At 49.9% G+C, this 12,266-nt stretch overlaps 1 protein-coding gene and 1 long non-coding RNA gene across 14 annotated transcripts in view; one reads left to right on the top strand and one right to left on the bottom strand.

Annotated features, from left to right (window-relative positions):
- The window catches only part of CAMTA1 (calmodulin binding transcription activator 1), an 838,283-nt gene that overhangs the window by 269,980 nt on the left and 556,037 nt on the right, over positions 1-12,266 (top strand). For all 13 annotated transcript variants that reach the window (XM_084784667.1, XM_084784663.1, XM_084784662.1 and 10 more), the window contains one exon: positions 11,439-11,506. In XM_084784667.1, the coding sequence (XP_084640793.1) occupies positions 11,439-11,506 (68 nt within the window). The remainder of the gene's footprint in view (positions 1-11,438; positions 11,507-12,266) is intronic.
- LOC311598994 overlaps positions 1-12,266 on the bottom strand; it is a 268,288-nt gene that overhangs the window by 234,083 nt on the left and 21,939 nt on the right. The gene's annotated exons all lie outside the window — the stretch shown is intronic.

Here is a 12,266-nt window from a genome sequence, read left to right as displayed (position 1 = left end):
TGCATGGTTAATGTATCTGTGTTTGGTGCTGGAGACAGGCAGGTCTCAGGAGCTTGCTGACTAGCAGCGAGCCTCTGGTTCGGTGAGAAGCCCTGTCTTTAAGGAGTGGGACAGAGAACAGGAGGGGAAAGCAGCTTTGTCCATCTTACCATGTGAGCATATATGGACATGTGCAGCCATACACACCCCAAAAGACCCCCTACACACACACACACACACACACACACACACACACACACACACACAGGGAGAGAGAGAGAGAGAGAGAGAGAGAGAGAGAGAGAGAGAAAGAGAGAGATTTGTCTAATGATCTAATCTATACCAAGGATTTACATATGTTACATAACTTCATTATAGTTGTGCAATTTTAGTGGAGGCACAGCATGATGGCCTAAGTGAAACAGTAACCTTCTATTCTAGAAGAAAACCTCTCTCTCCACAGGCTCAGGAGGACTTAGAGCTCATAAGCCCGAGAGCAGGACGTGCCCCTTCAGGGGCCTCCAACTACCATCTTGTGGACGTTTAGGGAGCTTGCTGTAGAGTCCTCACTGGGATACATGAGTATTTTCCCCCAAGACATGTCACCGTTTCCTCTCCTTCTCACTGGATGCTTTAGCCTCTCTTCCGTTTCCCAGCTCAGTGAGAGGCCTTGTCTTAAGAGAACAGGGCAGGGCGATGAAGGGCACTGATGATATGGTTGCCTGTAGGTGGTTCTTATATGGCCTAGGCTCCACTTAGATGCACGTTTATTATTTGAGAAGGGACGTAAAGACTTTCTACCCTGGGCTGGAGAGAAGGCCCAATGGCTGAGAGTACATACTGCTATTACAGAGGACCTGAGTTTAGTTCTCAGCATCCATGTTGGAAAGTTTATAGCACCTGTAACTCCGGCTACAGGGGATCCAACACCTTCTTCTGATCTCTACAGGCACTTGAGGGCATGTTTGTGTTGCATACACACACACAAGAACTAGATACATGGATGGATGGATAGACAGACAGACAGACAGACAGACAGATAGATAGATCTTCTACACAATAAAAGATGGCTACCCTCTCCTAGGGATAAGAGGTGGACCTAAGGGTTCCCACAGTATCAGGGGGAGGAAAACAGCTATGACCTCTAGGTGAGGAAAGAAAGTCAATAGCTAGTTGAGAAGATTGTTCCTGCACCCCACTGGCTGTAGTCCAGACCTTAAGAGAGAGAGAGAGAGAGAGAGAGAGAGAGAGAGAGAGAGAGAGAGAGAGAGAGAGAGAGAGAGAGAATGACCTCCAAATGAACATGCTGTTACCAAGGAGATGAGCTGAGGTTTGCAGGAGTGGCCACTGCTACGTGAGGGCATCAGTGGAAGAAGAGCCGGCTGAAGCAGCCAGCCTGTTGTGGATGGAGCAGGTCCTGTGGGCATAGCTCTGCCACCTGCATGCCACTGAGCTCCATCTCTAATTAACAGTGCTTGAAAGAAACAACACCTTGAAGGGCTGTCCTTTCTCCTCTGTTATCACATAGGGCCACTTTGTAGCTCTCTGTTTGGTGTGTGTGTATGTGCGGTTTATATAAACGTGGATGCCACAGGGCAGCCTTGGACATGTTCCTCAGGACCCTGTAACAGGGTCTCTCACTGGCTTGGGGCTCACCAAGTAGGCTAGACTGGCTGCCCATGAGCTCAGGGATCTGCCTGTCTCCGCTTTCCCAGCACAGACATTTCAAGTGTGTAGCACCATCTTCAACTTTCCTTTTTTTTTTTTTTTTTCTTAAACATGGGTTCCAGGGACCAAACTCAGGTCCTTGTGCTTATGTGGAGAATACGTTACTGATTGAACCATCTTCCTGGTTCCCCGAGGCTCCCTACTTATAAATGTTAACATTCTCCTAAGCTGTCAGAGGGGAAACGTTTCCAGGGCCTCGCTTCAGCATCCATGAGCGGGGCGGGGAAGGTTGAAATTAGAGTTTAGAGTGACAAGTAATAAGAAGAGATGGCACAGCATTAAAATGGGGACCAGGGCCGTCTAAGTCTCGGGACCACTTGAACCAGCGCAGGTGATCACCCGCCATAAGGAATGGCGAGTGTTCTGGGTGGCACCGGCCTCCTTAAAAAATCTGTGCTCTAAGCTGTCTTTCTGGATAGCCTCTATTGTCCCATGTCCTTCCAACATCGTCACTGTCACAGCAGGAGCCTTAAGGTCAAATCCTGCATGCAGTTACTGAAGGAAGCCAGCTGGGCGGAGGTACAGTGGACATAGAGCTCAGGTCCAGCCCACCGGGACACAGGCTTCCTCTGCACCAGCCAGGAGGCATTCCGTGTGAACACCCATAGGTCTCTGACTTTGCCATTCTAGAGAAGCTGGGAACCGCCCATCCCTACCCTCTGCAGTCTGCAACTGGCAAAAATAAAAATAAAAATAAAAAATAGATAAAAAGCCAAAGGAGAGAGAAACCCCACACGGAAGCCAGCAGGCCTGTCTCTGGATCTAGCCACGAGGCTGCCTGTGGGTGTCCTCGGCTTCAAACCTAATGCCCGCTGCCTCGTGCCCCTGGCCAGTAAAGTGAGTTTCACATCTCACCAGCTTCTCTCTTACAGGCATTCACTTTGTGCTGTGTTCTTGTCACCTTCTGCTGTAGTTCATGAGCACCCCCCCCCCCATGCCTTGCCTGGACTGTCACAGTCTCCCAGCAGTTGCTCATCTCTGCTGCGCCACCATCAAAGCGACATTGCCAAAGCATGCATGGCTCCTTCTGTCCCTCCCCTCTGCTTAAAAGCCTTCCCTGACCCCCTATATCGCCTTCCCCAACCCCTGGCTCTTGGGGCTGAGACACCACTTGCCTAGCATTTCAATTGCTCCCCAGTCTGGGGCCTCTGCACACCCCTGCTTAGGTACTGTTCCTCTCCCCCAGACCCTGTCAACTCCAGCTATCTGATTTGCTGATGTTTCCCCAAACACATTTACTCTTCGCGTTTCCTGTCCTCGCACATGGCTGTGCCTTGCTTCACTGTCTCTGCACACTGGCCTGCCTGGCAGCCCCCTGCTCACTCTGGGGCTGTCCAAGTGCCAGCTCTTCGCCTCAACCGTCTCTTCTCTTTTCCTCAGCGTGAGCTCATTGTTCATCTTGCTAATGGAGCATGCTCATAGGCCTTGCACTTGACAGGATAGCCCTGGGTCCAAGGACCATCACTCACTTCTCTTTGTACTGTTAGGACTTGGTGTCTGGTATGTGGTAGGCCCTCAAAATTCACCAAATATTCATAGTGATGAGCCGGATACATAACTGTGACCGTGTGGGCTGCTCTGTCTCTGAGGGTCTTCCGCTGGCTCATTGCTTCATCACCGATTGACACTGGGAAGGCCACAGGCTGCTTCCCCATCCCTGAACAATGGATGGACAGTTGTGCTAGGAAGTCCATGCTGCTGGCCATGAACTCTGAGCTCATCGCCACCATGGAAGTCTTTCAGAAGCCTGTCTCCCAGAGGCCTTTGCCGCCGGTGTTACACGGTGTCTGAGTAGAGCGATGACACACCCCAAGGAGAGCCCAAAAGAGAAGGACCGTCAGCTTGTACGTTCATTGTTTCTAACAGGGGTGCTCATCATCTTAAGTTGGGGTGTCGGTTCGACTTGTGGGTGGGGACCCAAAGGGGCCCGATCATTTAGATGCTCCCGCTGCTGACAAGCAGGAAGCCCCAGGAGAGTTTAAACAGGACCCTACAGCACTGGACCAGGTGGAATCCTCACCAAGGAAATGGGCCCAGCAGTTTCATCCAGGGAGACTTGCCATGGGGAAGGGGCATAGAATGGTTATTTATTTAAATTAGGGCCAATTATTTTTAGTGAAGTGCAGTGAGTGGCAGATTCTGGGAAAATTTTCTTGCACTGTAAACATGTTGGTTAGAAGTCATTAATATGACATTCACACATCCCTAATAAAGTACGTAGCACGGAGAGCTGGCACCGCCGAAATGCCCAGAGGACGCTCACTATGAGCCTTAAAACCAAGAGTATTGGAAACAAGATATTTTTACTTCACATTTGGGAGTAATATAATTGCATTTTGTGGCTCCAGCAGATGCTGGGGCCAGCTGCTAGGAGAGCAATGCCCGCCCCCCCTCAGCATCCGTCCTCACAGATAAAAACCCTTGTGCAGAGCTCTCATAAAAACCAAACTTTTAAAATTACCCCTTGGTTGAAAACACATTTTTCTATGCAGAAGGTAGCTGAGACTGTATAGATCAGGAAGGTGTTTTTATTCCTGGGGCTCAGGATAATGTAGAGCAAGAATATACCAACATATATGTACATATATGTGAATACACACAAGCCACATATATTGCATATAATATAATATGTATATATAATATGTTACACACACATGAACACTAGTATATACGCATCTCAAACACATGCACAAATACACGTACCCAGACACGCACATGAACATATATGATACCATTAAACATGCATAATGTTTATGTGCCCAAAAACACATATTACATATATACATATACACACCCTAAACATGAACATACACATGCATACTCAGTTATATACATACCCACAAGCATGTATGCATGCCAGAATATGCACACATGCACACACATACACACATGCATATATACACACAAACATGAACATACATATATATATACTCAAATATATGCACATACATTATATACACTCAAACATATCTACTGAAACATATACATACATGCATTCTTAAACATATATTCATATGTGTATATATATATATATACAAGTATACATATGTAAAAACATGTATATATGTACAGTGTTACTTGTTTATTACAGAAAGCACCAAGGCCCTCTCCACAGATCTTTTGCTTCCCTGACGTTGAACCCAGGTCTGGAAGATGGACTAAGGGGATTGTCAGGCAGCCTGAGCAAGACTTGTCCTTTTTCTGAGAATTGTTTTCCAGTTCATGGTTGGAAGATAAGCTGTAGTCTTTGGGCTGGACTGTTCTGTGTCACTGGAGAGAGACTCTGTATATGTGCGCGCATGTGTGTGCATGTGTGCGACTATCTGTCCCTGGAGGGGGTGCCTCCTGGGGAGAGAGCCACAGGACCAATAAACTCATCGTATTCAGCCCATATGAGATGCCTTATATTCCACACCCCAGAGGGGGACACATGGCTCCTTTGCTCTGAGGGAAACAGAGGTGATCAGGAGTCCTGTCTGCAAGGGAGTGTCTGCTGGTGGTGGCTCCCTCTTTCCCACCCAGACTCCACCTGACTGCCAGAAGGTTCAGTCTGTCACAGGCTCCAACAGTGTCTATTTAGGGCCACCACCCCTCGTGCCAGCCTTGTTTGGCCCCCCCATGCCCGGCTGAGGTGGGCCGGGAGTGGAAACACACGTCAGGTTTAGAAAACAGTACGAAGAATAGGAGGCAGCTCTGCTGCTCTCTAAAATTGGGGAAATGCTATTTTAGATACATCTGGGTTAAAATACAAAACCTATTACTAAAGTTCTCAAATATTTTTTAACTTTACGTAGCTGCTTGGAATTTCAGGATGGCACTTGCTGGCATATGGCACAGCTGCTCACTGTTTGAGAGTGGGGCTTCAGTGCTGAGGTTGGGCCTGGGTGGGTGGGCATTTCTATAGTGCCCATGGTAACAGCCACACTGCCCATCTCTGCCCCTTGCCCCTGCACCAGTGGGAGTCCTAGTGTGGCTCTCTATGCCTCTATTGTATGTAGAAGGACTTTGCACACCCTGTGCAGCCATCTACCAAGTCAGCAGTCGCCTTGGCACCCAGGAGCCACAGAGCTTCTATGGCTGTGTAGGGTCCTAGATTTAGATTCTCCGTACAGAGCCGTACAATAGAAAGTGCTATATATGCCACGAGTCCTAGAGCACGGCAGGCACTGCAGAGGAGTCTCCAGCCACTGCAGTTCACTGTGAGATGAGGGCAGACTGATGATGCCCCAGGGAGACCAGACCGGGTCCTGAAGGGGACGCGCGCGCGGGCAAAGATGGCAAATTGGGTGCCAGGTGGGACATGGCTGGAGGAGCCAGGTCAGAGAGCAGTACCCTCTTTCCCACAGGCCTCCAGTCCCCGCACGGGCTCACCACCTCTATGGGTGGGCTTTGATGTTATCTGGAGCCAGGATGACGGGTGCTCTACGCCTGACTGGGTAGTGGGGTGACAAGCTGTACTGCCCCAGCCTGTACTCTCGCCCTTCAGGACACAGCAGCCCTGGGACAACCCTTCTGCCTTCCTGCTGGCAGGGACCCTTGCTGATGCAAAGCAGAGTCCACAGAACCGTGAGTTCTATCTCCTCCAGGCGGCTGCCCCTGCCCCGGCCACACACAGACACTGTATTTTGGCAGCGGCTCTTCTATTTGATCATTCAGAGGACAAACTGAACGTTTAAAATCTGCAAGCTGGACAGTCTTTGCTTTGGAGCCTGCCGTGACTTTCTTCATCTTGACAGTGGAGTCATTCTTCCTAGTGCCAGTGCAGGATCAGGGATGGCTGAAGGATGCTAGGCCAACAGGAGGCCGGTGGATGTGCCAAGATTGGCCTTCCAGGCTGGGTCTGCTGTGTAGGCCAGGCGGGCTGATACCTCCGTAACCTGGACACATCCACATGGATGCATGAGCTCTCTTCTCACTCTTTGTGAAATCATTATGATAAAAATACACTTATATAAACTCTAGAGCAGCGGTTCTCAGCCTTCCTAATGCTGTGACCTTTTAATACAGTTCCTCATGTTATAGTGACCCCCAACCATACAACTAATTCGTTGCTATTTCATAACTATAATTTTGCTACTGTTATGAATCACAGTGTAAGCACCTGTGTGTTCCGATCGCCTTAGGTGACCTGACGAAGGGTCATTCGATCCCCAAAGGGGTTAAAACCAACGGGTTAAGGACCGCTGCTCTATAGCGTTAGTGACACTTAGTGTCTTCCCGGTGGTGTGCAACCAGCACTTCCACCAGTTCCTAACAGCTGTTAGGTCTCAAAAGGAGACTCTCTCCCCCGCCCATCTCCTTTCATCACGTGCTCCTCATCTCTCTCCCTCATCTTCAGCCCTCAGCAACCACAAACTCACACTCTCTGCCAAATGGTTGGGGTGTTCTGTGCATCCCACCGACAGCGTTCTTACACACGGACTGTTGTGGTGGGTTTCTCTCGCTTAGCATCATGCCTTCCTGACAGTCCATGGCCTGGAGCAGGACTTTGTTCCTGTTCCCATTTGCTCTGTGGACCCCCGCCCCCCCACCCCCCTCCAACCATCTATGGACCAGATGGCCTCTGCCTCTTTCTAAGCTCTTGCCACTAATGCTGTGTGGGTATGAACACGTGAGCACAGGTGTCTGTGGAGCCCTGAGGAGAGGTGGTCAGCTTTCCTGCAGCTGGAGTTATAGACAGCCGAGAGTCATGTGTGCTGGGAACTGGACTCGGGTCCTCTGAAGAGCAGGGCAGAGTCTTAACCATCGGGCATCTCTTCACTCCTAGCTGCTTTGAGTTTCCATGCCTCTTACACGGCCCCATCTCGTCAAACTCCGGCTACCGTCGTGCTTGGTTCCGTGATAGATGCCAAGGTCTCCATCTGTTCAGTGGGTTCCTAAGCTTTGAAAGGGCAGCATCCAGCCACTGCCTGCCTATCTGGTGAGGAAGGGGTGAGCTCTGGCAAGGGCAGGAGGCTGGCGAGACCCGGTAGCATGAAGCTGGGCTTGGAGAGGTGACTCAGACGTTTCCAGGACACCTGGAGACCAGCCAACAGCATGTGACAGCCCTGGTGTCACACTGACAACGCAGAGGGGCAGGTTCTGTGTGCAAGGATTTAGTTTCCTTGCTCAGAAAAGTTGGTATTAAGTGAGATGTGTGCTCTTCCAAGCTGTGTGTGAGTTGTCACAGGTAGGGAGAAACAATGTCCACGCACGCACGCATGCACGCACGCATGCACGCACGCACGCACGCATGCACGCACGCACGCACACCTACCTCCCTTGGTGGAGGCGAAGGGAGTGGCTAGTTGTCAAAGGAAGCTCATCACCCAGTGTGGTTTCCTGATCCCTTGCTTGTCTACACACTGGCTGAGTAGGCCCATGCTGACCCCATCTTTGACTGTGAGTTTAAAGACTCTGTAGCCTTCATGATGTTTTTACTCCTGGGCTGCCACACAGTAGGTGCTTAGAAAGTGTCCTCAGTGCAGCAAGGGGCCAGAGGAGTTTTCCTCTTTGAAGGACAACAGCAGTGAGAAACCCTGCCTGGCTGTGATGGATGTGGGTGGAAAGATGTCTGTGAAGGTCTTTGGGTCTGTGGGTTTGGAGTAGAGTACTAGATGCAAGGTTGGGGGGCTGTACTGTGTCCCCATCTTTAGGGTCACTGGGGTCTGATCCTTGGCTCAGGCATGGATCTGGGGTGTCTTAGTGAGGGTTCCTATTGCCCCGATAAAACACCACAGCCATAAGCAACTTGGGGAGGGAAGGGCTTAATTTCACTTGCAGTTCCATAGCACAGTCCAGCCGCTAGGGAAGTCAGGACAAGAACTCAAGGCAGGAACCTGGAGGCAGGAACTGAAGTGGAGGCCATGAAGGAATGCTGCTTACTGGCTTGTTCCCCATGGCTTGTGTCGTTTTCTTATAGCACCCAGGACTGCCAGCTGAGGAGTGGCACTGTACAGTGAGCTGACCCCCTCACATCAATCATCAGTCAGGAAAATGTGCCATAGGCTTGCCTCTAGGTCATTCTGGTGTGGGCGTTTTCTCACTTGAGGCTTCCTCTTCCCAAATGACTCCGGTGCTATCAAGTTGACATAAAACTAGACAACACATGGGTACCTAGACAGCATGGCCGGTTCCTTCTGGATACCAAGTCTGATAAAATTATAGTAGAGAGCTGGTACCTAATGCATAGCTGACCATGTGTGTGGTAGCCATGGTCTGCCCTCAGCAGCTTATGAAACCAAGCAGTATGCAATGGTTGCCTGATATGGTTGATTCCAACAACTCTGAACAGTCGTCCCAGCAATCACCATCCATTGTGAGTTTGAGTGTGGGAGAGCTGAGTGTGTGAGGTAGAGGCCGAGGAGAGATGTCTGCAAGCCCAGCACTGGCCTGGACCATCTTGCCACCTGCTACTTCCCCAGGGATGCCTAAACAAGTGGTTCCCACCATGGGGAGCTTGTAATGCCAATCGTGGAGGCTTTTGTCCACAGACACGCTACAGTTGCCAGTATGTTAAGGATGATAATTACTGCCTCTGAGGTGAGATTTACCTCTGTGCAGAGGACTCCAAGGTCTGGGTGTGTTAAGCAACGTGCTCACGATGAGGCAGCTGATCTTCGGCAGACTGCGGACCTAAGGCCAGGCCCGTGTGCTTACAGCAGATGGGCACTTTGCAATGATCCCGAGCTGCCTTTCTATAGCAGCTCGGGTAGCCAACTGGGTAGCCGAAAACGTATTCCAGAGCTACTGTCTTGCAGCTGTTCACCTCTCACCTCAACTATCTCCAGGCACACCCACACCACCACCACACGCGTGTTCTGCCACCCATCGAGACATGCATATGTTTCACTTGTGAATACATATTTATTTACATTTGTGAATGCATATTTATTTACACTTGTGAATGCATATTTATTTACACGGTGTCAACTCTTCTTTCTCCCATCAACCTACACAGCAGTTCACCACTCATCCATTTATTCACGCACCTGCCCACACATCTATGCATCCGTCCATTTGCTCACCAGTCTACCTATTAACCACCCACTTATCCATCCATCCATCTGCTCATCCATCCACCTGCGCTCCTGGCCGTCCTCCCGTCTATGAAGTCATCTGTGTTCCCATCCAAGTATCCACCTACCTGTTTACCCACCCATCTACCCACTTATCCTGCCCCAGGACACAGTTAAGTCCTGTGAGTGCATCAGCGACGACACAGCCCTTCCTCTTGCACGGTCTGGTATGGATGCTACCCAAGTAAACAAGCAACGAGGATGCCCAGCAATGAATCCTGCACACTGAGGAAGGAGCCGTGGGAATGTGGAGGGTGGATAACTAGCCTTGTCCTGACCGAGAGACGCAGGGATGGCCTGGGCACAGGCTATTGATCTATGGTGAGAGCCCAGGGAAGGATTTTCCCAAAGAGAGGAAACAAATTTCAAAGGGCTCAGGGATGACATCACAGTGGGCTCATTTCTTCCTCTAGATAAAAATTGATGACGGGGTCTTGGACAAAGAAGCAGTTGTTTTTGTTGCCACCTGCCGCTTCCTGAGTTCTTGCTGTAAGGACAGTCTTCCAGGCTGTGGTGGCTCGGGGTCTTGGTTCCAATGTATGTGGCACGGGTGTTTACTATGACCACCGAAGGTCTTGGTCTTCACTGGCCCTGGCGGTCTTCATGGCATGGCAGGTGTTTCTCTCTCTAACTGACCTGCGTGATGAGAGTGTCTCTTGCTTCTCCCTGAAGGCCACCTAGGTCACAGGGGTCAGATCCATCATGTCCAAGCCCGAAGCGGCTGCTGGCCTCGGGTCAGACGGCCCTGCTCTACTCTAAGAAACTTGGAGTAGTTTTGCCCCCATGTTCCACCTTTCCCTGACAGTCCACAGCATCCTCTCCGTGTCATATTGCCACCAAGATCGAGGGGAATGTGTGCCGAACCAACCTTAATTAACTCACGATCCCAGCCAATGTCATGTTAGCAGATCTGTTTGGATCGGGAGGTAATGGGCCATGTCATGCCTGAGAGATGGGGCAATGGCTTATGCTGGCGTCTCTTGCTTCCTGTGGAAATTATTAATAAATCAGTAATTCTATCTGTGATGATGTTGTTGTCTCTATAAATATTTAATTTGCCTTCAGGTGCCCACATTTTCTCAATCTTTGCCTGAAGCCCAGCTGCCTTGGCTCTTCTCTGAGGTTCTGCTCAATAGATCAAGTTAACAGTGGGAAAGGCTCTGTCTGTCAGTCTGTCTGTCTGTCTGTCTGTCTGTCTGTCTGTGATTTGGCTCCAGGGTGGGGTTGGGAGTCAAGCTGAGAGGATACAGCTCTTTGGTGAGGAAGCTGAAAGTCATTCTGTTCCAGAGCAGCGGAGTGTACGCTGAGCCCTGTTGTTGGTGTGTTGCCTCCCTCCTTCAGATGAATGGCATCTGGGCTCTCAAAGGGTTTCCGATGTTTTCTTTCCACAGAGACATATTTTTGTCCTTGCTACTGACTCCTCCTTTGAAACCCAGGCTTTGATGGTGATGGTGTGGCTGGTTGAGTGGAAAGGACTCAGGGGATCAAAAGAGAAGCTGTGTGCGGGTCAACATTTTTCTACAAGAGTCCGAGCTCCAGCCTGGCCAAGATTCACAGCAGCTGGGGGGGGGGCGAGGCGGTCGGAAATAACACCTTCTCTTTTTTCCTTCTGCTTCTCAGGGTCCAACATGAGCTAATTGTTATCATTATCTTCTTTTTATTTTTCTGTTTCAGGAAATTGCGGCTTACTTAATAACATTCGAGAAACACGAAGAATGGCTAACCACATCCCCTAAGACAAGGTAACGTTCCGGCGATGATCACAGTTTCCCAACTCTGCACGGTGGGAAGAGATGATTGATTTTTCCTGGATTAACGGATTCAGCCACTCAATGCAGGGTAACGAGTTGACAGTGCCATGTTGTGCTCAGCGGCCTGTGAAGGGGAGCACTCATTAATTGGTCCAAGACAGTGGTACTGAATGCGATGAGAAGTGGGAGACACCCGGCAACAGCTGCCGGAATGTTTCACAGAATGGCTCTGGGCTCCGTCCTTCAGCGAGGCACTCAGAAACTTACCAGACAGGTGCAGGCCAGGGGGGCAATTTATTTTGGGAAAGTGCCCACCTGCCATCAGCGCCATAGACTTCCTAAAAAGGGAAACAAAGTTAACTGTCTCTTGGATCTCAGTGTGCTTTACACATCAATAAAGTTGAGTTACTCTTGATTGCTGGGAGGCAGAGCTCCCAAACCAGAAGTGATGGCTACATGTGACGCAGTAAATGTCCTTGAACCCACTAACTGCCACAAACACTTAACTTCTCGCGCCACCTGGGACCAGGGGGAATTGGCGAAATTATAGCTGACCTGTGTCCTGTGCATAGAAGTTGATGTTATTATAGGTGAAAGATGGTGAGCCTGGGATTTGGAGGCTCATTTTAAAGACAGCTCCTTATTTCCAGCCCAACTCTTTAAGTCTTTATTTTTGATGTGTTTCACGCTAAACCATCAGAGATCCGCAGCCACTCTCTTCCAATTGCTGCAGCGTTTCTATTAGCAGTGG

The sequence above is a fragment of the Acomys minous genome (assembly GCF_964271855.1).
Source record: "Acomys minous genome assembly, chromosome: 6".
Taxonomy (NCBI): Eukaryota; Metazoa; Chordata; class Mammalia; order Rodentia; family Muridae; genus Acomys; species Acomys minous.
This window is presented reverse-complemented; position numbering and strand designations above follow the sequence as displayed.